This window comes from Rattus rattus, chromosome 9 (assembly GCF_011064425.1).
Source record: "Rattus rattus isolate New Zealand chromosome 9, Rrattus_CSIRO_v1, whole genome shotgun sequence".
Lineage (NCBI taxonomy): Eukaryota > Metazoa > Chordata > Mammalia > Rodentia > Muridae > Rattus > Rattus rattus.
In genome coordinates, this window is record NC_046162.1 from 16,887,600 (window position 1) to 16,906,939 (window position 19,340).

At 49.6% G+C, this 19,340-nt stretch overlaps 3 protein-coding genes across 7 annotated transcripts in view; 2 read left to right on the forward strand and 1 right to left on the reverse strand.

Moving 5' to 3' along the window:
* The window catches only part of Glyr1 (glyoxylate reductase 1 homolog), a 35,641-nt gene extending 28,441 nt beyond the window's left edge, over positions 1-7,200 (forward strand). For all 4 annotated transcript variants that reach the window (XM_032912555.1, XM_032912554.1, XM_032912552.1 and 1 more), the window contains 4 exons: positions 598-760; positions 1,022-1,201; positions 1,523-1,647; positions 5,427-7,200. In XM_032912555.1, coding sequence (XP_032768446.1) covers positions 598-760; positions 1,022-1,201; positions 1,523-1,647; positions 5,427-5,501 — 543 coding nt within the window. In that variant the 3' untranslated portion in view covers positions 5,502-7,200. The remainder of the gene's footprint in view (positions 1-597; positions 761-1,021; positions 1,202-1,522; positions 1,648-5,426) is intronic.
* Positions 7,201-7,343: 143 nt separating this feature from the next.
* Rogdi (rogdi atypical leucine zipper) lies at positions 7,344-12,129 on the forward strand. The gene is made up of 11 exons (XM_032912556.1): positions 7,344-7,639; positions 7,732-7,803; positions 8,580-8,662; positions 8,795-8,849; positions 9,309-9,389; positions 10,120-10,215; positions 10,502-10,600; positions 10,900-11,013; positions 11,106-11,155; positions 11,246-11,372; positions 11,607-12,129. Exons 1-11 carry the CDS (start codon positions 7,595-7,597, stop codon positions 11,646-11,648), a joined length of 864 nt encoding a protein of 287 aa, XP_032768447.1. The 5' UTR covers positions 7,344-7,594; the 3' UTR covers positions 11,649-12,129.
* Positions 12,130-12,428: 299 nt separating this feature from the next.
* Positions 12,429-13,430, reverse strand: Smim22 (small integral membrane protein 22). 2 transcript variants are annotated; one of them, XM_032912558.1, is made up of 4 exons: positions 13,321-13,430; positions 12,877-13,021; positions 12,717-12,796; positions 12,429-12,538 (listed from the first exon to the last, which is right to left on the reverse strand). In XM_032912558.1, exons 2-4 carry the CDS (start codon positions 13,010-13,012, stop codon positions 12,497-12,499), a joined length of 258 nt encoding a protein of 85 aa, XP_032768449.1. In that variant the 5' UTR covers positions 13,013-13,021; positions 13,321-13,430; the 3' UTR covers positions 12,429-12,496. The 2 variants fall into 2 exon arrangements, with proteins under 2 accessions (XP_032768449.1, XP_032768448.1); XM_032912557.1 differs by having other exon boundaries at positions 12,435-12,538; positions 12,702-12,796.
* Positions 13,431-19,340: the final 5,910 nt, after the last annotated feature.

Below are 19,340 nucleotides of genomic sequence, written 5' to 3' on the forward strand. Positions count from 1 at the left end.
TTGGTTACACTAGAGCCAAAGCCAGAGCGGACGTCGGGAGCCTTGGGACAGTCTCTTGACTGTCCCCCTTCAGAACCTCAGCTGGTTGGAACGGCCATGGAAGGTCACTGCAGGCTAGTAGACAGGAGGTCCCATGCTGTCAGCCCTCCTACAGTGAGAAGCCTCCAGACTGCCAGTGTGGCCTTTGGGCTTAAACAGCTGTCTACAGTTGAGTCTAGCATAGTGTCCTCTTCCCAATCTTATGGGCCCACTTGTATTCTGAGGGTGGCTGAATTCAGGGATGGGCAGGATCCAGAGGGCAGGAGTTCAGCCCAGGCATCTGTATGGCCATGTTTGCCCCTTGGTTTCTGAGAATCAGAACACTGGGAAAGAAGATAGAGACAATACTTCTCTTACTTTTGTGACTCAACTTCTGTATAAGGATAGCCTGTCTGACCTACTGCAGTAGTAGGCTTTATTTAGTACATGTGTTGGCTTTGGGACTTTTGATAGCAAAATGCTAACATATTCTATGATGAGACACCATGACCCCCACAGAAGTCCTTCCTCCATACTTGGAGAAGCAAGATCAATCAGAAGCTATGGCTTTCCTTGCAGGTGATTGTATCCAGAGGGGGGCGCTTTCTGGAAGCCCCAGTCTCAGGGAATCAGCAACTGTCCAATGATGGGATGTTGGTGATCTTAGCAGCCGGAGACAGGGGCTTGTATGAGGACTGCAGCAGCTGCTTCCAGGCAATGGGGAAGACCTCCTTCTTTTTAGGTAAAATACCTACACGATACCATGTTGGGCCTGAAGGCTCAGGGTAGGGCAGCTACATTAGTGACAGTGTCTGTCCCACATGGCCTTCCCACTAGGCTTCCTAAAAGAAGGCTTGTTTTGCCAGGCACAATTAGTACCTGGGAGGAGAAAGAACCAGTCCTATCTAGGACAGATGAAAGAGGTTCTGAGAGTGCATGGGTGAAGGCAGGTAGAGATGACCTGCCTGTGGAAGTCTTGGAACATGGTCTTTGCCCTGAGCAGGTGAAGTTGGCAATGCAGCCAAGATGATGCTGATTGTGAACATGGTCCAAGGGAGCTTCATGGCCACCATTGCTGAGGGGCTAACGCTGGCCCAAGTGACAGGCCAGTCACAGCAGACACTCTTGGACATCCTCAATCAGGGACAATTGGCCAGCATCTTTCTGGACCAGAAGTGCCAAAGTAAGTCACCTTTGACCTCTCTTCTTGCAATTTTATTTTCATTAGAGCTGAGCAGCTGGGTCAGACCATCCAGGAAAGAGAGCCTTTCATGGTTCATTGTGTTTAAAGAGCCCTCTTTCCAGTCAGTCCTTGCGCAGGTCAGAAGAGGCCCAGAGAGAGAGAGACACACAGTGAAAATGGTATTTGAGGCCCCAGAGTGGGGCCTCAGTCTTGGATATGGGGAAGGCAGTGCCCTTTGGGAATCTGGAACTGAGCCTGATGCTCTGCCGGCAGTTTTCATGTAGATCTTGAAATTTCTGATGAACGGCTTTCCCTTCTCAGATATCCTACAAGGAAACTTTAAACCTGACTTCTACCTGAAATACATTCAGAAGGATCTCCGCCTGGCCATTGCCCTGGGCGATGCAGTCAACCACCCCACTCCCATGGCAGCTGCAGCCAATGAGGTAACTTGATAGCACACAGCCCAGGCCCTAGATCCTTGAATTTAGTTGTTATTTTCATCTTGCTTTCTTAGCTTTTCTTCCCACTTTATTGAGAACAGAGTCTTGTGAACCCTTCTGATCAACCTCCTGGGCACTGGGGTTACAGGTATGCAAACCCACACCTAATTCTTAAATTTTCATATTTTATTTCACTATATTGAGCCAAGGAAGGAAGGCACGTCATGTATAGAATTGCACAGTTCTGTCTTTAAGTAAGGATCTGAATTCTTTTTCTGTCTAGTCCATGATAGAGGAGCCCTACACTCAGCAGTTCTAGACCTACCTATGACGTGAGCATGAGAGCTCATTTCCTTCTCAACCACAGTAGTTTTTTATTACTATTTTCTTGTGATTTCTTCTTTGATCTGAGGATTGCTCAACTTTTTCTAGCCAAGTATGGTCACACGTACCCGTAGCCCTAGCTAACTAAAGCGGAAGTAGAAGGGTCCAGGCCAGCTTGCACAATTTAGTGAAAGTCTATCCCAAACGAAGATCAGAAAGGAGGGCTGGAGGTGGCGTGTCTTGATAGAGTAATTGCTTGGCATGCACAAGACCCTGGGTTCAATCCTAATGCCACCAAAAAGAAAAATTCAAAACTCACAGGATGTGAGTTTACGCAGTGGCTGATTGGTGGTGTTTAATTAATGAACAACATACGATTCCAACTGTGACTGTTACTCTCCTCCAGTTCCGCCCTTCTCCTACAGGGTTCATTTCACGGCTCAGACTGCCTTGGATCTCATTAGGTAGCCCAGGCTAGCCTCACGTCCACAGTCCTCCTGCCTTAACATCCACAGTGCTAATATTTCAGCATACCTGGCTGCCAAGTCATGTTTGCACAGCCTATGGTTGGGGCTTGCATTCTATCCATCTTCAGTATCTTCTAACCAGTTAGAGTGCTTGTTCCAGTCACAGCATTGCACGTAACAGAGTGTGTTGCATCACATGAGCACATGAGAAGTTTCTTTTGGAAAAGGAGTCTGTCTTGTCCTAGCACCTTTTCCTGCCTGTGCTCACATATTCTCTCCCACCAGTCTTCTAAGTAGCCAGAATTTTAATTTCCATTTAATTTCTTCCTTTTTAAAAACACTTTTTTTAAAAAAAAAAAAGATTTCCTTTTAATTATGTGTATGTCTGTGTGAATGTGTGTGCATGAACCACTTCATGCGGGCCCTGTAGAAGAGCCACCTCTACATCCCCCATTTAATTTCTAACCATGACTCTTGGTAGCTTCTCATACAACCCATCTTAGATATGGGTTTGAAGGATCTTTACAGGGTTTGTGCTGGGAGAGCTTTGTGATAGACTCAAGGTGCACCTGCTCGGGCTCTGCAGCGTACATTGGAAGCAGAGAGAGCTTCGGTTCAGTTCACAATGGAACCTGGACTGTGAAATCCCTGCACCATGTGAGTTCAGGCTCTGCACTGTGCAAGACCCTGGGAACAAGCAGCTGCTTGCTCCACCAGCCTGTCGCCCCTGTATTGAAAAGCAATTGGATTTGGAGCTGCCCTTTTAACATTTCTTTCTGTCAGTCCCTGTTTTTTTATCTGTTCCTTTTTAATCTTCTCTAAGGGTGGTCAAGCTTTTGTGTGTGTGTGTGTGTGTGTTAGAATTTCATTTTTATTTGTATTTTATTGGCTTTTTGACAGTACTTTGTTTCTCTGTAATGGTTGTCAGAATTCAGTAGATACCCTTAATTAACTTGATGGCCTCCTCAGATTTTATCCTGTACCAGTTTGCATAAAACAAGCACAACCACCTTACTCACTTTGTCACATACGCATTTATAACCATAGTCTCTCAGCTGGTTCTGTAGGTAGCCCTTTACACCTTTCTTTTCTTGTTAAAAATTAGATTTCCTGGCATGATTCCTTTCATCTGGCAGACTGGGTTTCTTACCAATCCGGATGGCAGTGGTGTGTAGCTTTAATCCAAGCACTCAGAAGCAGGCAGATCTCTGTGAGTTCGAGGACAGCCAAGGCTACACAGAGAAACCTTGTCTCAAAAAACGAAAAAAATAATTTTATCACATTCCTGCCTGTGATGGTGTTTTTGGTGTTCAGTCTAGAAAGCTCCTCAGCCTTCATTGTGTGTTAACAGATCTACCCGAGCTGTGTGGTCTCCTTTATAGTGGCTCTGCTTACTGTTCAGCTGCATATCACCTCAGCAAAACTGAGTGTCCTGTTGCCTTTCTCACAGTGGCTTTGATTCTTTTCAAGCTTCCATGCAGTGACTAGGCATGGCTTCTATTGCTAGACCCTCTCTAGGCTCTGGAACATGCTGGTGTGCAAGCAGCTCCTCCCAGCTTCACTTCACTTGCATTCTAATGCAAGGAAACACAACATAAGCCTGAAGCTTTTTTTTTTTTTTTTTTAAAGATTTACTTATTTATTTCATGTGTGTGGGTACACTGTAGCTATCTTCAGACACCAGAAGAGAACATCAGATCTCACTACCGAAACCATGTGGTTGCTGGATTTGAACTCAGGACTTCTGGAAGAGCAGTCAGGTGCTCTTAACCACTCTCTCCAGCCCAAGCTTGAAGCTTTTAAACAAGTAAAGATTGTAAAGTGTGTAATAAATTCAGTTTGGAGGAGGCTAAACTAAGAGTGTGCATAGACACAGGCAAAACACCCATACACATAAAAATCAATGGCACTTTTAATCCCAACACTCAGGAGGCAGGTGCAGTCTGATCAGAGGCTACCCTGGTCTACAAAATGAACCAGCCAGGGCTACAAAGTGGTGAGACCCTTTCTTTTAAACAATAGCCATAAATGAGCCAAGAATGATGTGTTGAGCTCCAGGAGAGCCAGGGCTACATAGTGAAAAGATAAAAGGGAGAACACGCCTAAGATCATTACAGTGTAACCTACAGGCTGTAAGGAAAGCCCTGTCTCAACAACAAAACCCAAACACTGAGGCTGATGGCTCAGGGTTTAAGAGAACCAGCTGCTTTTCTCAAGGGCCCAGGTTCAAATTCCAGCACTCCCATGGCAACTCACATCCCACCCATCTGTAAGTCTAGTTCCGGAGATCCAAACCCTTTGCTCTTCTGACCTCTGAGAACATCAGGCAGCCAGATGGTAGTGCACAGACAAACATGCAGGAGGCAAACGGACACAGGAAATAGTGAATTTAAAACTGAATAAAACAAAAGTTAATAAAGTAGTGTATGTAGGCTCTAAGGTTAATAAAACAGGTAGCTGGTACATCAAAGGGCCCAGCCGCTGTCTTGGTGAGGAGCTCAAAGGAGCCTTTGGAAAGCTGGCTGGGAGGTGCCAGCCATTTTTAAGAAAGTAGGGCACAGGGGTTGGGGATTTAGCTCAGTGGTAGAGCACTTGCCTAGGAAGCGCAAGGCCCTGGGTTCGGTCCCCAGCTACGGAAAAAAAGAACCAAAAAAAAAAAAAAAAGAAAGTAGGGCACAGTGATCCTGGGGATAATAAAACATCCTCAGAAAGCTGCATCGAGGGCTGCCACCATGACTCCTAATAGCACTGAGCACTTCGCTGAGTAAACGTAATCCTCTCAGTAAAGCCATAAGGGTTGTCACGGTTCCTTCTTCAGACGGGGCTGTGGCAGAAGCATTCGCCCCACATTAAACCAGCATTCATACCCACATAACTCAAGCTCCAGGGCCTGCCTGCAAAGCACCAGGCTAGAAGCATCTGAAAATGCCTCCAGGAATCAGGGCTCCTCCACTGCAGCTAGAAACCAACCTCTACCTTTTTTTTTTCCAGGTATACAAAAGAGCCAAGGCACTGGACCAGTCTGACAATGACATGTCTGCCGTGTACCGAGCCTACATACACTAAGCCTTGCCTGCCCATCTACCCTCCCATCTTCCCTCTGACCTCCCTTCCCAGTGTGGGGTCAGGGTTCTGGGACTTAGCTCTGGACCAGTCACCTGTCTCCATTTCCTTTTATACAGACTTTGAGACTTGCATCAGCACAGTACACAGCAGCACTCTTCCTCCCTCCCTGAGGTTCTGGCCAGGGATGAGAGGATCTATCTCCACAGGTGGCTGTGAAGAAGCTCTTGAGCTGGGCACTGATTGGCCCTGGAACAGGAGGCTGTGTATTCTCTCTCTGTTTCTCTTGTGGTCTCTGTCTCTGTCACACACACACACACACACACACAGACACACACACACACACCCAGGATAGAAGCTGCCTAGAAACTGCTGCCTGGCTGTTCTTGCAAGCTTGTCTTATCTCGGCCCCCTTCTAGTCAAGAGACTAGAGGGACTAGAATTGGCAGGGAGCACAGGAAGCCTTCTCTCAAGTTTCCCAGGACAGACCAGCAGAGGGCCCCTGGCCCCCATTGGACCCCTGAAAGGAGAGGCCCCTCAGCCATCATGAACCAGCAGATTCCCTGAGGAGGCTCTGTGGACCTCCAGCTGAGGACGATTTCTTGTAGACACTACCATTATGCAGCAGCTCCCAGAATGCCTCTGAACTGAAGAAAGACCGGCATGACCACATAGACACCTTCAGGGGGAGCAGAGTCCACAGGCTTCAGCTCCCTGGCTGGCTGTTGTCTCTGTGACCGGAGCCTGTTCCGCAGGTTTTATTTGGATTTGCATTCCAGCCCATGGGAAGGGGTCTTAAGCAGTGGAGTATGGGGGTAGCTCCTTCCTGTTTCCGTTATGGCAGTCTATTGAGCTGGGCTACCTGTTAAGCCTGCTCTACACAGGTCCCCTGCATGCCCCTCCTCCCCTTTTCCTTCCATGGAGATAATATTTCTGTCCCATCCGCTTTTGATGAGGAACCTCACTTCTGCCAGTATCAGTGGTTCCAAGTCCTGGGTTTGTTGGGACAGTCTTGAACTGGGGCCTTGTTCTAACCTAACTACTACTCAGAGGTGGATCCAGTGCTCTGCCAGGCCCTAGCGTTTCTCCTTGAAGAGGGGACCAGAGAGGCTTAGAATGTCACATGAGAGGAATCACCTGAGGAAGCCTTCCTCCTCATGAGTTTGGATTTCCAAAGCCACGATTCGACTTCTCCACCTGGGATGAGGATCTCAGGACATGGGCATGGAGCAGGGAATGCTTGTGGAGTTCAGCACAATTGCTCATTCACTGGGATGCTGAACAGCTTCTGTCTGGACACGGCCTGGCTTGGTCCTGGGGGTTGGGGGTGGGGAAGATGCTGTAAGGAAACCGGTTAGTCAATGTTGTCTTAATATTGTTGACAATTCTGTAAAGTTCCTTTTTATGACTATTTCTGTTTAAGCTATTTCACCTTTCATTTTGAAATCCTTTCCTTTTATGGAGAAAATGTGACATTGTGAAAATGCTTGTAAGAAAGCCCCTACTCCCTCTTTTCCTTTAAATGACAAATCTAGGTGATTAAGGTTGTGAATTTTTATTTTCACTTTGTTTTTAATGAACATTTGTCTTTCAGAATAGGATTGTGTGATAATGTTTAAATGGCAAAAACAAAACATGATTTTGTGCAATTAACAAAGCTACTGCAAGAAAAAAAATAAATAAAACATTTCTTGGTACCATAGCAGTGCCCAAATGCTTTAGGATCTAGGTAGGAGCCAACCCAGCTGATAGTTTCCCAGTGCAACCCGGCAGATCTGTAAAAGACAAGGCAACTTGGTGATGGACGGCTCCGCCAACCAATCAGTGCGCAGTAAAGCTAGGTTGGTGGCCAAAGCGCCCCGCCCCTGCTGAAGAACGAGTTAAGGCGAGCGGATAGAAGGCGAAGCGTGGCCTGTCGGCCCAGCCACCCACCAGCCAGGACTGGAAGCTGCAGCCCTTGGCTTGAGGCGTGGCCGGCTTAGGGGCGGAGTTTGTGCCGGCTTGGAATCGGTCACGGGAGGAGGAGGAAAGGGGGCGGGCGCTGCGCGCCGAGCTCCTGACTACAGACCTCAGAGACAGCGCTCTCGGCCCGGACCATGGCGACCGCGATGGCTGCGAGCGCCGCGGAGCGGGCAGTACTGGTGGGGCGCGGACGGCGGGCGGAGGGCGACGGCGGGCGGGCGGCCAGCGGGGCGGCGGGGACCGGATAGGTTTGACGCCGCGCTGTCCGCAGGAGGAGGAGTTTCGCTGGTTGCTGCACGCTGAGGTGCACGCCGTGCTGAGACAGCTACAGGACATCCTTAAGGTAACTCACCGGCCGGTCCCGCCCGGCCTGCCATCCTTCCTATCCACCGGGTCCGCGAATCGCGCAACGGCAACTGCTGAGCGTAGCCAGTTCAGATAACCACTTCTGAGAGTACAGTCCAGACGCAGGCTTGGTGGCGTGTGATTACACAAGCAGTGTGTGTGCGCAGCGAGGTCTTAGACCAGGTCTTGAGTATGGACAATCTTTGAAAATGACATTTCACCTGCGAGCAAGCAGGGTGGTGGTGAAAGCTTGTAATTTCAGCACTCCAAAGAGTGCTAGAGGTTCATAGGTTAGAAGCCAGCATAACACTGTCTCAAACAAAACAGTCTCAAAACAAAAACTGATAATCTGAGCTCTGAAGTAATCTCAGCCAAATTCCCCAGATTTCTGAGTCTGTTTCCTTACACTAACCAGGCTCACGAAGCTGTTGTGGAAATAAACGTATCTCACAAAACGCCTAGGGCAGTGATGTAGGAGAAAGCGTGTTACGATGACTGATTGCGTGATTCTGCGACTCTGCTCCCAATACATATCACAGCACTCCAGTTAGCTAGGTACTGTGACTCTGTTCTGTGTTCCCACCTGGCTGCTCTGATACACTCAGGACTGGAATAAACAGGTCTGAACCCACAGAATCCTGGAGGCTTGGTAGGGAAAACACAGAGGAGCCAGATTAGGCCTGCCCACCTTGTCCCTTCCCGGGCTAATCTGGCCTTGGAATGGAACACTGGCCAGACTGAGGTGAGTTATTGTAACTGCCCTGTCTTCCACAGGAGGCCTCTCTTCGCTTCACTCTCCCCGGCCCTAGCACCGAGGGTCCTGCCAAGCAGGAGAACTTCATCCTGGGCAGCTGTGGGTGAGCTGGGTTGAGCAGGCGCCTTTGGAAGGGGATGTACGCCTTCGGGGAGGAAAGGCCCATGGCACTGTGGGGCAGCCTGCACGGGGAGGAAGCAGTAGCAGGCACCCCTCTGACTCCTGTGTGTTACAGCACAGACCAGGTGAAAGGGGTGCTGACTCTGCAAGGGGATGCCCTCAGCCAAGCGGTGAGTCCCCCAGGGCCCTGTCCCCCAACAGTCCTGCTTATGGCTTATCTCAGCTCTGTCACCAGTTAGCTGTGTGACCCTGGGTCTGAGCCTTGTCTTCTCTGACCTGCTTCCTTGTATATCTGTAACGTGAGCTAGGCTTATAGATTCAGGGAGGGACAAGAAGGCATCCGGACCCTGTGAAATACTAACATTGGAAGCCTAGGCAGGCTGGCCCCACATCAGAGTTGAACCGGCCACCCTCTGAGCTAAGACATGGGGTGCAGGGGTGGGGGTGGGGGTCCCTCTCCATGGTTCAGTCTACACCACTCCCCTTTCTCAGCTTCTTACCTCTCTCACTGCTTTGTGGTTCTTCCTGGATCGGAGTGCCTGTTTCTTGATGTTCCTGTTTATCTCCCAACCGGTTGGCTGAGGTGCCTGGGGCCTCAGCCACCTATCTGCTGCATTGGTGGCTCATAGGATGTGAACTTGAAGATGCCTCGGAACAACCAGTTGTTGCACTTCGCCTTCCGGGAGGACAAGCAGTGGAAGCTACAGCAGGTACGCTCCACTGCCCAACCTGGGCTCAGGCCCCAACTAAGGCCTCCCTGGAGAAGTCTAGGACTTTGTGACCACAGCGAACGTGGCAGAATTGGGGTGGAGGTGCCTTGGGACACCAGAGCCTGCTCCACATTGTGACTTTGGCCATGTGAGGACAGCTGAAGGTCCCTTTGAATGTCACTCAACAGGGGCTTCCCATGTACCTTCAGTCATGTACAAGCCTCCTACCTACCCGTACACATGTGACACACATCACCTGAAGCTGGTTCACAGGTCTCCCCTCCTTGCTTCTCCCTGGGCACCCTTGTTTCCTCCCTTGAGCTCTGCATACTTACTGCCTTATGGGTATACTAGGGCTTGTCTTTTTTTTTTTTTTTTTTTTTTTTTTTGGTTCTTTTTTTCAGAGCTGGGGACCGAACCCAGGGCCTTGCACTTCCTAGGCAAGTGCTCTACCACTGAGCCAAATCCCCAACCCCTAGGGCTTGTCTTTTGAGCAGTGACTATATAGGGCCAAGAGCCTTGGCTGCCATGATTGTGCAGGACCTGGCCACCCAGGTTCAAACACTTCAGCTTTGGAGGCTATCAAGACCACAGATGGCACCACCTCCTCTTGGGACGTCAGCCTCTCCAGTGAGGCCCCCACGTTCTGGGATCAGGCTGAAGACCCAGAAATGTGGCTTCCCTAGAACTGACAGACTTTGGTTATGTGGGTGATGGGGGCTGTTTCCAGATTCAGGATGCCAGGAACCACGTGAGCCAAGCTATTTATCTCCTGGCAAACCGGGATGAGAGCTACCAGTTCAAGACAGGAGCGGAAGTCCTCAAGGTACTCTTCCCGTCTTAGCATCCTTACCCTGAACACTGCCAGCTCTATATCCCCAGGCTTCTCGAGAAGCTGCTCCTTCCCTAGTCATTACTCACAGGTCTGGCCGTATATATTAGCCTATGGCCTGGATCACAGCATCTGCTGGGTTGCAGAGTTTAGACCCAGGAACCGTGGTCACCTGGCAAGAACAGAAGCTACAGATGTTGCTTGTTGATGCTAGGGGCTGGGACATGGGGGACCGCAACTGCTACTACCCAAGTAGCAGTGGCCACCTGCCCCTTCCCAGCTCATGGATGCCGTTATGCTGCAACTGACGAGAGCCAGAAACCGGCTCACTACCCCAGCCACCCTCACCCTGCCAGAGATTGCCGCCAGCGGCCTCACGGTCAGTACCTCACACAGCCCCTACCCCAAGAAGAAGTCTGTACTGAGAGGTCCAGCCAGGCAGATTTTTGGGTTGTGTTCTTGGCCTACATCCTACCCCCCAATATGTTAACCCAGTTTACAATTGGTGGCTTCCAACCTAGCAGCCAGCACATAGAGATTATGGGGAGCCCCTGGCACCCCAGCCTATGGAAAAGCACCTGGGGATAGGACTGGGCTACTCCCCTCCCCTGGACTTCCATCCCATGTAGCAGTGCAGCCTAAAGTTGGAGAGAGCCTAATCCCTCCTGCCTCCTCCAGCGGATGTTTGCCCCCACCCTACCCTCTGACCTGCTGGTCAACGTCTACATCAACCTCAACAAGCTGTGCCTCACTGTGTACCAGCTGCACACTCTGCAGCCCACCTCCACCAAGGTACAGTCCTCCCCCCTCCTCGCCCGCCCCCACCCCAGCACCCACCGAGGACCCTCCCCCTAGACCTCACGGACTCCGCTGCTTCTGCCTAGAACTTCCGACCCGCCGGAGGTGCAGTGCTCCACAGCCCAGGGGCAATGTTGTAAGTACAGAGGAAGGGGTGCTAGAGCCCCTGCTCTTGGGGTCTGGGTCCAGGCCTACACTCAGGGATCCACCTCTTATCCTCCCTCAGTGAATGGGGCTCGCAGCGCCTCGAGGTGAGCCACGTACACAAGGTAGAATGTGTGATCCCCTGGCTCAACGATGCCCTAGTGTACTTCACCGTCTCACTGCAGCTCTGCCAGCAGCTCAAGGATAAGGTGTGTCCAGGGCCTGTGGGGCAGGGGAGCAGGGCCGTTCCGGGGACTCCTCACACTTCCTAAGTGCCCCCAAGTTGTAAAGCTCAGTATGTCATACATACCAATCACCTGGCAACAGTTCTCAGACACAGTCCCCTCCTGTAACCTCAGCATCTCACTTAGCTTCTAGTGGGGATAGCATCCCCTTGGCCCTCCTACCGAACCTGTCGTTGACCAGATCCCCATCCTCCACAGATCTCTGTGTTTTCCAGCTACTGGAGCTCCAGGCCCTTCTGAGCAAGCCCCTGCCTGAATCCTCGTCCCAGGGGGTAGCCCTGACTTGTAGTCCCTCCCCCCAACACATACCCCTGAGATACCTGTCACTGTCAGACACCCCCCAGTCTCCTCGCTACCCTGTGACGCTGATGGAAATGAATGTGAGCTACACCTGGAGAAAGGGGAGCTGGCTTGGTTTTTTTAGTTGAGGGGGCAGTCAAGAAGGTGAGCTGAGGTGTGGCCATGCTCCTAAAACTGCCTTCCTGAATACTCTGGGAACCTTTGGACTAAGGGTGGGACCAAGCCCAGGCCTCTCCTCTCTCCCACCCATTAGAGAGCGAGAGATGGGAAGTTAGAACTCAGCTGTAAGGTGAAGGGGGAAAGTGGGGCCCGGGCTGGGGGAAGAAGCCTCCCTGTAAATAGGATGCAGTACTGGGACCATTTGTTCTGTGACACCCCCCCCAACCCATCTCTGAGAAATAAAAATCAGATTTAGACTGGAGCCCTGTTGTCTGTCTGTCTCCCTACCTAGGGGAGACTGCGTCGAAGGTCCCTGGTGATCCATAGTCTCCTGTGTTCCCATGGCCTCATCTTCCCAACTCTAATACCATGTCAAGGCCTTTGAGGGAGTTTATAATCCTCCTGCCTCAGCCTCTTGAACGCTGGTATCACAGTCTGTGCCCAGGCTGCAGGGTGGCCCCGTGGGGTAGAGGAAGCTCGGAGTGTAAAAGAGAGGGAAGCACAGGTGCACCGTGGTGAGCCACCGCAGTGCCCCTGGCAGGGTTAGAACAGAACCCAGACTCAGGCTTTGGCAAACATTGACTCTGTTACTGTCATCCAGCAGGACCCATGCCAAGGGCAAGCTAGCGTTAAGGTTCCAGGGCCAGGTTATCCACACCCTTGGGCTTTTCCTGCAAGAGAAACAAAAGAGCCCCGGTAGGTAGGCAACACAGCAACACACCAGAGCTCTGCCTCAACCCTCTCATAAGACCCTGCCCTGCCCGTCCCTTCCAATGGGAACTCTCCTCTCCGAGGGGTACCCTCCCCTTCCTAGGTTCATCTTCCCAGGCTCACCTTCCCGGGGCTCACCTTCCGGGGCCTGGGGGAGGTGCAACAGCAGCAACAGCAGCAGTGAACAACAACCAGGAACAGCAACAACACCACAGTGCCTGGAGACCAGACAGAGGCATCCAGATGTGGGCCCCGCCCCAACACCAGGGTAGGGCCTTGGATCAGGAGCCGCACTCACCCACGAATGTGAGAAAGACCACGAAGGCAGCGATGTCCCATTCAGACTGGAACAGCTGCTGGCTCCTCAGCCTTCCCAGTACTTCCTCCGCGGTGGCCTCGAGCCCCTGCTTCAGTTCATCAGCAGAAAGTCCCATCTCAGCTACCTGCCCCAGCCCCCAAAGGGCCACCTCAGTCCAGGCCTCTCTCAGGCCATACAGTCCGGCCCTACCCTGAGAGGACCCCTGACCCCTCCTGTTTTCCTCAGCCTTCTGCACAGTAAGCCCTCCAGCCTCTTCCTGTCCCCCCATTCCTTCTACTCCAGACCCAGCAACCTCTCCCTTCCCCAGTTCCTTTCTCCCCCACCTCCTCCCCAGACCTGCTTGTCTCCCCTCCTTCCCCTAGACCTTTAGCCCCAACACTGACCCTGACCTGGGCAGCCCCAACCCACCCACCATCTCCTTACCTCCTCTCTCCCTAGCAAGGCTGCTTCTAGTGCCCCCACCTGCCTCTAGTGGCACCCTCTCCCCGAAGCCAGGTAGGTCCTGGGAACTCACACTGCTTCCTGCTTCCGGATCCTCACCACCTGAAACCTTAGCAACCAGCCCCGCCCTCCTCCCCAGGGCCTGCTGCCAAGCAAAGGTCAGGGCCCAGCTGACTGCAGGGGCCTAGGAGGAAAGCCACAGGACTGGCAGTTGTTCCGCACCACTGAGTTCTTTCACCTATTCTTAGTATCCCAGATGTCTTACTTTCCTATTACTGTGACCAAACACCATAGATGACATTTTTTAAAAAGCATTTAATGGGGACTCATATCCCAGAGGGTTAGGAGCCCATAAGGACCTAGGGTCCTTGCCCTTGGAACCATGACCTTCCCCAGTGGAAGCAGACCTCACTGCTCCTGTATTCTTGGCACTTGAGAGTAGATGCTGTGTGCTCAGCCTACACGCATGTGGCCGTATGTCAACAGTTTCTTATCCGTGTGGCTCTTTCTTAATAGATTGGGGAGGGAGGTATTCAATGTTAGGCCCCACCAGACACAGAATACACCTTCCCTGGCTTATTCACAGAGTGATTACAAAGAAATAACCTCACTATTCCCATTTTTTTCCACATGTGCAAACCGCGGGGGGCTGGGAACGTAGCCAAGTTGGGAGGTTACCCACAATGTTCAAGGCCTTGGATTAGATCCCCAGCACCACGTGAACTTCGCTTGTAATCCTGTCACTTAGAGGAAAAAGATCAGAAGTTCAAGGCTGTCCTCAACTGCCTAATAGATTGGAAGCCAGGCTGAACTTCATGAGACTTTCAAAAGGATCAAGGAGGCCAGCAAGATGGCTCAACAGGTAATGGTGCCTGCCAAGGAGCTGGGCAAACGGGAGATCAGGCTCCAGAACCCACGTGATGGAGAGGACTCTGTCAGGTTGTCCATTCACCTCCACGTGCACACTGTGCCACATGTGTCGATGTGTACACACGTGCCCAGTAAAAGGAAGGAGGAAGGAAGGAAAAAAGAAAAAAGAAAGAAAGGAGGGAGGGAAGGAAGGAAGAAGTAAGGAAGGAAGGGAAAGAAAGGAAGGGAAGGAAGGAAGGAAGGAAGGAGAACAAGCTGGAACACTGTCGTGCATACACTTAATGGACTCATTTTCTGTTGTGGCTGGGCATCCCTCAAGCTTAGCAGCTCGGAAGAGGCAGGCAGCCTCCAGGGAAGACGGCTGGGCTGTGTAGGGATAGATCTCTCTTGATTTCCTAGACTGCAGGTGGAGGTGCCTACTCTGACTTTGTCTGTTTTAGTCCTGTCTGTGAAATGGAACACGAACAGTGGCTTCTTCCTCGGGTACTTGGGTTTGGGGGTTGCTTTGTCTTGTTTTGTTTGCTTTAAGTTACTTTGGAGAAACTCTCTCTACACAGCCCTGCCTGTCCTAGAACTCACTGTGTAGACCAGGCTCTTCTTGAACTCATGGAAATCCACGTCTGGAATTAAAGGTTGTGCGACCACACACCTCAGGATGGGAGAATCCCATGACCCTGCGACGTTTCCTCAGAACAACGGGATGCCGTGTTAGTCGTTTGTACTTCGTTGTGGCCAAGTAGCTGAGAAAAACAAGGAAGGCAAGGTTGACTCTAGATCCTGGTTTTAGCCTGGAACCAACGTCTGTCCTAGGGTCACTATTGCTGCGTGAAGCACGGAAAGTAAAAGCGGCTTGGGAAGGAAAGGCTTATGTGACTTACAAATCCTGAGTCACAATCTACTGAGAGAAGCTAAGTCGGGAACTCAAGCAGGGCACGAAGCTAGAGGCAGGAGCTGAGGAGCTGATGCGGAACCCGTGAAGGAGTACTGCTTACTGGCTTGTTCTCTGTGGCTTCCTCAGCCTGTGTTCTTAGTGTTCTTATAGCACAGCCCAAGGCTAGCACCACCCACAGTGGTCTGGGCCCTCCCGGTCAATCGCTAATTAAGAAAATGCCTGGCAGGCAGTTGTGGTTCATGCCTTTAATTCCAGCACTTTGGAGGCATAGGTAGGTGGATCTCTGAGTTCAAGGCCAGCCTGGTCTACAGAGTGGGCTACAGAAAGAAAACCTGTCTAGAAAAAAGGGGGAAATGCCCTACAGGTCTGCCTAAAAGCCAATCTTATGGAGGCATCTTCTCAATCGAGATTCTCAACTCTCAGATGACTCTGGCCGGGAGTTGACACAAAGCACAGTGCTGTCTTGAAGGCAAGTGAGAAGTGGAGGACCTCAGGAGGAAGAGGGCAAAAGACAGCAGAGACCATCTGGAACTCGGATAGCTGAAGTGAGTGCTTTGGGGCTAAGGCCTGTATGGATAAGCCGTACAGCAGCATCACCAAGAAGAGCGAGCATGTCTTTGGTCTGCAGCTGTACCAGCACACTGCCATCTGTCCCTGTCTACACACTGCCATCCGTGCCTGTCCATCTATGATAGGCTGGGAAGAGCTGACCAGTAGGCGCAGCCATAGAGAACATCTGTAGAGCCCTGGGACATACAAACCTTGGGTCTCACCAAGTCAGTGTCGGGAAACACGTCAGAAAGATCAAGTGCAATGGGTGTGGTTAAGAGAAGCCTGGAGTCCCAGAGATGGGTATAAGAGAGCTAGGGAATGGAAGAGCATCACCTGAGCTCTGACAATAGCTCAAGGGTAGTGTACGCATTTAGTCTGTGACGTCAGACTCCGTTCTCAGCCCTGCCAGAAAACAAGTCTGAGATATCCCCGATTTAATGTTTTTTTTAAAAAAGATATATTTATATGAGTACATTGTTGCTGTCTTCAGACACACTAGAAGAGGGCATTGGATCTACCATAGTGAGCTGGGAATGGAACTCAGAACCTCTGGAAAAGCAGTCACCACTCTTAACCACTGAGCCATCTCTCCAGCCCCAGTGTAATGTTTTACATTGTATGACTGTGTGTGACTGTTTTACCAGCCTTTGGGTCAGTGCACCATGTGTGTTCAGTTCCCTTGGAGGCCAAAAGAGGGAGTTGCGCACCCAGAGTCACAGATGGTTGTGAACCCCATGTTGGTTTTGGGGACCAAACCCAAATCCTCTGGAAGAGCAGCCACTGCTCTCAGCCACTGAGCCGTCTCTCCAGTCCCAGATAGCTTCAACTTAATTGCAAAGAAGCTGGTTGGAAATAATTTTTGCATTTATGTATTTATGAATCTGTTTATTGTGAGTGCACATTGTTGGATGCAATGCATGTTACAGCATGTGTGTTGGAGGTTGGTTAACAACTTATAGGAGTAGGTTTTCTCCTTCCGTGTTTATATAGATTTGGGAGATGGAACTCATCAGGCTTGGCGACACACGCCTTGTGGTGGCTACTTTATGTCAACCTGACATGGCTAGAGTCATCAAAGAAAAAGGACCATCAACTGAGAAAAAGACATCCACACAGGGTGGTATTGTTGCTTGCCTTTAATCCCAGTACTTGGAAGGCAGGGGCAGGTGAATCTCTATAAGTTCAAGGCCAACCTGGTCTATAGAGTGAGTTCCAGTAACAAAAAAGCCTTGTCTAAAACCAAATGGATTATAGATAGAAAAATGGATAGATAGAAAGAAAGAGAGAGAGAAGGAAAGAGAGAGAGAGAGAGAGAGAGAGAGAGAGAGAGAGAGAGAGAGAGGGAGAGGGAGAGGGAGAGGGAGGGAGGGAGAAAGGGTGTAGGTAAGCTTGTGGGGCATTTTCTTAATTAGTGGTTGGCAGAGAGGGGCCAAGCCTATTGTGGGTGGTGGCGCTCCTGGGCTAGTGGTTCTGGGTTCTATAAGAACGCAGGCTGAGCAAGCCATAAGGAATAAGCCAGTAAACAGCACTCCTCCATGGGCTCTGCATCAGCTCCTGCCTCCAGGCTCCTGCCCTACTTAAGTTCCTGTCCTGATGTCCTTTGATAATGAACAATGATTTGGAAGCTTAAGCTGAATAAGCCCTTTCCTCCTCAGCTTGCTTGTGTCAAGTGTTTCAGCACAGCAGTTGTAATGTATGACACACCTTAACCTGCTGAGCCACCTCACCAGCCTACAGTCTTGGGTTAACAGTCAACTGCTCAAGTACCTCTCTATGTATAAACTTCACTGCTTGGTAACCCCCAGCAATCCAAAAGCCAACAGGTCTTATATAGACACTCCTATCCCTAAGCTCTGCCCCTCTCACAGCCTTCCATCCCTGAAGTTTGTGTAGATGTCTCAGTCTGGTCCAACACCTGCTGCTGGAGTCTTTGGAATCTTTGTCTTAGGATCTGGTCCTCTATGTGACTAACATTTAAAACAGCCCAACCAAAGCTTGTATTACAGAAAGCTCACCATCATGTCTACAGTTTTGGTAAGAGTTAAGGGAGAAAAGCTAAGTGCAGTGTTACGCCCCTGTAATCCTAGCACTTGATACAGACAAGAAGATCAAACTTCTGGGAGGTGGGGAGGGAGTCCAGACACTTCTTTCTTGTGGTTCTCTGAGTGGGAAGAGTGTCAACGGGGGCAAGACTTGGTCACACTTGCAGAAAGAAAAACTTTTATACAAATAAAAATGGATAAACTTGCATAAATTCATATGTAGACTCATGCATACATATTTATACATCTCCATTCAAGCAGTGTGGCCTAACTTGCATACATTCTCACAATTACATACTTACACACACACACATTCATACTTACATATGCATAGGGAGCAAAAGACCAAACACCAGTGCAGAAAAAACTCACTCATTCTGGATGAAAGATGAGCTCCAATCTTTATTGCATAGAGAGAGAAAAAAAGCTTCTGCCCTTTTAATGCTAAGTGAATTAAACCCAAGTCTGTAAGAAGAAAGATTTTTCTCTTTAAGACTAAAGCCTGCCTTGTTGTTAAGAAAGTACCTGTTCAGGCTGGAGAGATGGCTCAGTGGGTAAGAGCAGTGACTGCTCTTCTAAGAGGTCCTGAGTTCAATTCCCAGCAACCACATGGTGGCTCACAACCATCTGTAATGGGATCTGATGCCCTCTTCTGGTGTGTCTGAAGACAGGTACAGTGCATTCATATAAAAAAAATCTTAAAAAAAAAAAAAGAAAAAAAAGTACCTTCTCCCCATGGTAAGGAGAAGCCTGCCTGCTCCTTCTGCAACTTCTTCTTTTCCTCTTTCCCTCTTCATTCTGCACATTGCTCTCTTAATTGTTTAAGTTGCCTTATAAGTTCTAAATTATTCTACTTTGCATTCTCCTTCTAATTTTGCTCTCTCCTCCTGCTCTGACATAATAATGCCCTTGCTCCCAATTGCTTTCTTCCCAATTCTTTTACTCCAAAAGCTATGCAATGTAGTCTTCCCTGGTCTTTTTAGAAAAATAGATCACGTGGTTTTTCCAAGCATCTTTTTTTTTCTTTTTTAACAAAGTTCACTAGAATTTCAAACATAAATTCAAATCATAAATTGAATAAAAAGTATGCAACGAGAATGTTTACGTGCATATCCATTAAGAGTGATTATCTGGCTAAACATTCATTGTCACAAGCTCAACAGGTTCATTGAAAGTTAAAAACCGGTCGACACCTCTGTCTCCTGCGCGCAGGATACGTGTGGGCCTGGAGATCCCCGTAATAGATCTCCGTAATAAACCTTGCCTTTGCTTATTACATCCAAAAAAAAAAAAACAGGGCTGGAGAGATGACTCAGAGGTTAAGAGCACTGACTGCTCTTCCAGAGGTCCTGAGTTCAATTCCCAGCAACCACATGGTGGCTCACAACCATCTGTAATGAGATCCGATGCCCTCTTCTGCTGTGTCTGAAGATAGTGACAGTGTACTCACATACATAAAATAAATAAATCTTAAAAAAAAAAGAAAGTTAAAAACCATAATTTTTGTGACTAAGGTATTATTGAAATTTTGTATAGATAAACACAGTCAATGTGTTGTCTTCTGTCCTTGTGCCTATAATAAATCCTTGAATCCCTTTTTATGACTTTTGGTTAATTGCTTTACAGCCTCCTGGAATGCCCTCTAG

What these genes read in the sequence shown, in the direction of transcription:
- Smim22 (XM_032912557.1), bottom strand. Translation starts at nt 13,012, where the DNA reads ATGGGACTTTCTGCTGATGAACTGAAGCAGGGGCTCGAGGCCACCGCG. An exon ending in GGTCTTTCTCACATTCGTGG is followed by an intron (nt 12,797 to 12,876) that starts GTGAGTGCGGCT and finishes TCTGGTCTCCAG; the next exon opens with GCACTGTGGTGTTGTTGCTG. An exon ending in GGAAGGTGAGCCCCGGGAAG is followed by an intron (nt 12,539 to 12,701) that starts GTGAGCCTGGGA and finishes TTTCTCTTGCAG; the next exon opens with GAAAAGCCCAAGGGTGTGGA.
- Rogdi (XM_032912556.1), top strand. Translation starts at nt 7,595, where the DNA reads ATGGCGACCGCGATGGCTGCGAGCGCCGCGGAGCGGGCAGTACTG. An exon ending in GGGATGCCCTCAGCCAAGCG is followed by an intron (nt 8,850 to 9,308) that starts GTGAGTCCCCCA and finishes GGTGGCTCATAG; the next exon opens with GATGTGAACTTGAAGATGCC. An exon ending in CAGGAGCGGAAGTCCTCAAG is followed by an intron (nt 10,216 to 10,501) that starts GTACTCTTCCCG and finishes GCCCCTTCCCAG; the next exon opens with CTCATGGATGCCGTTATGCT.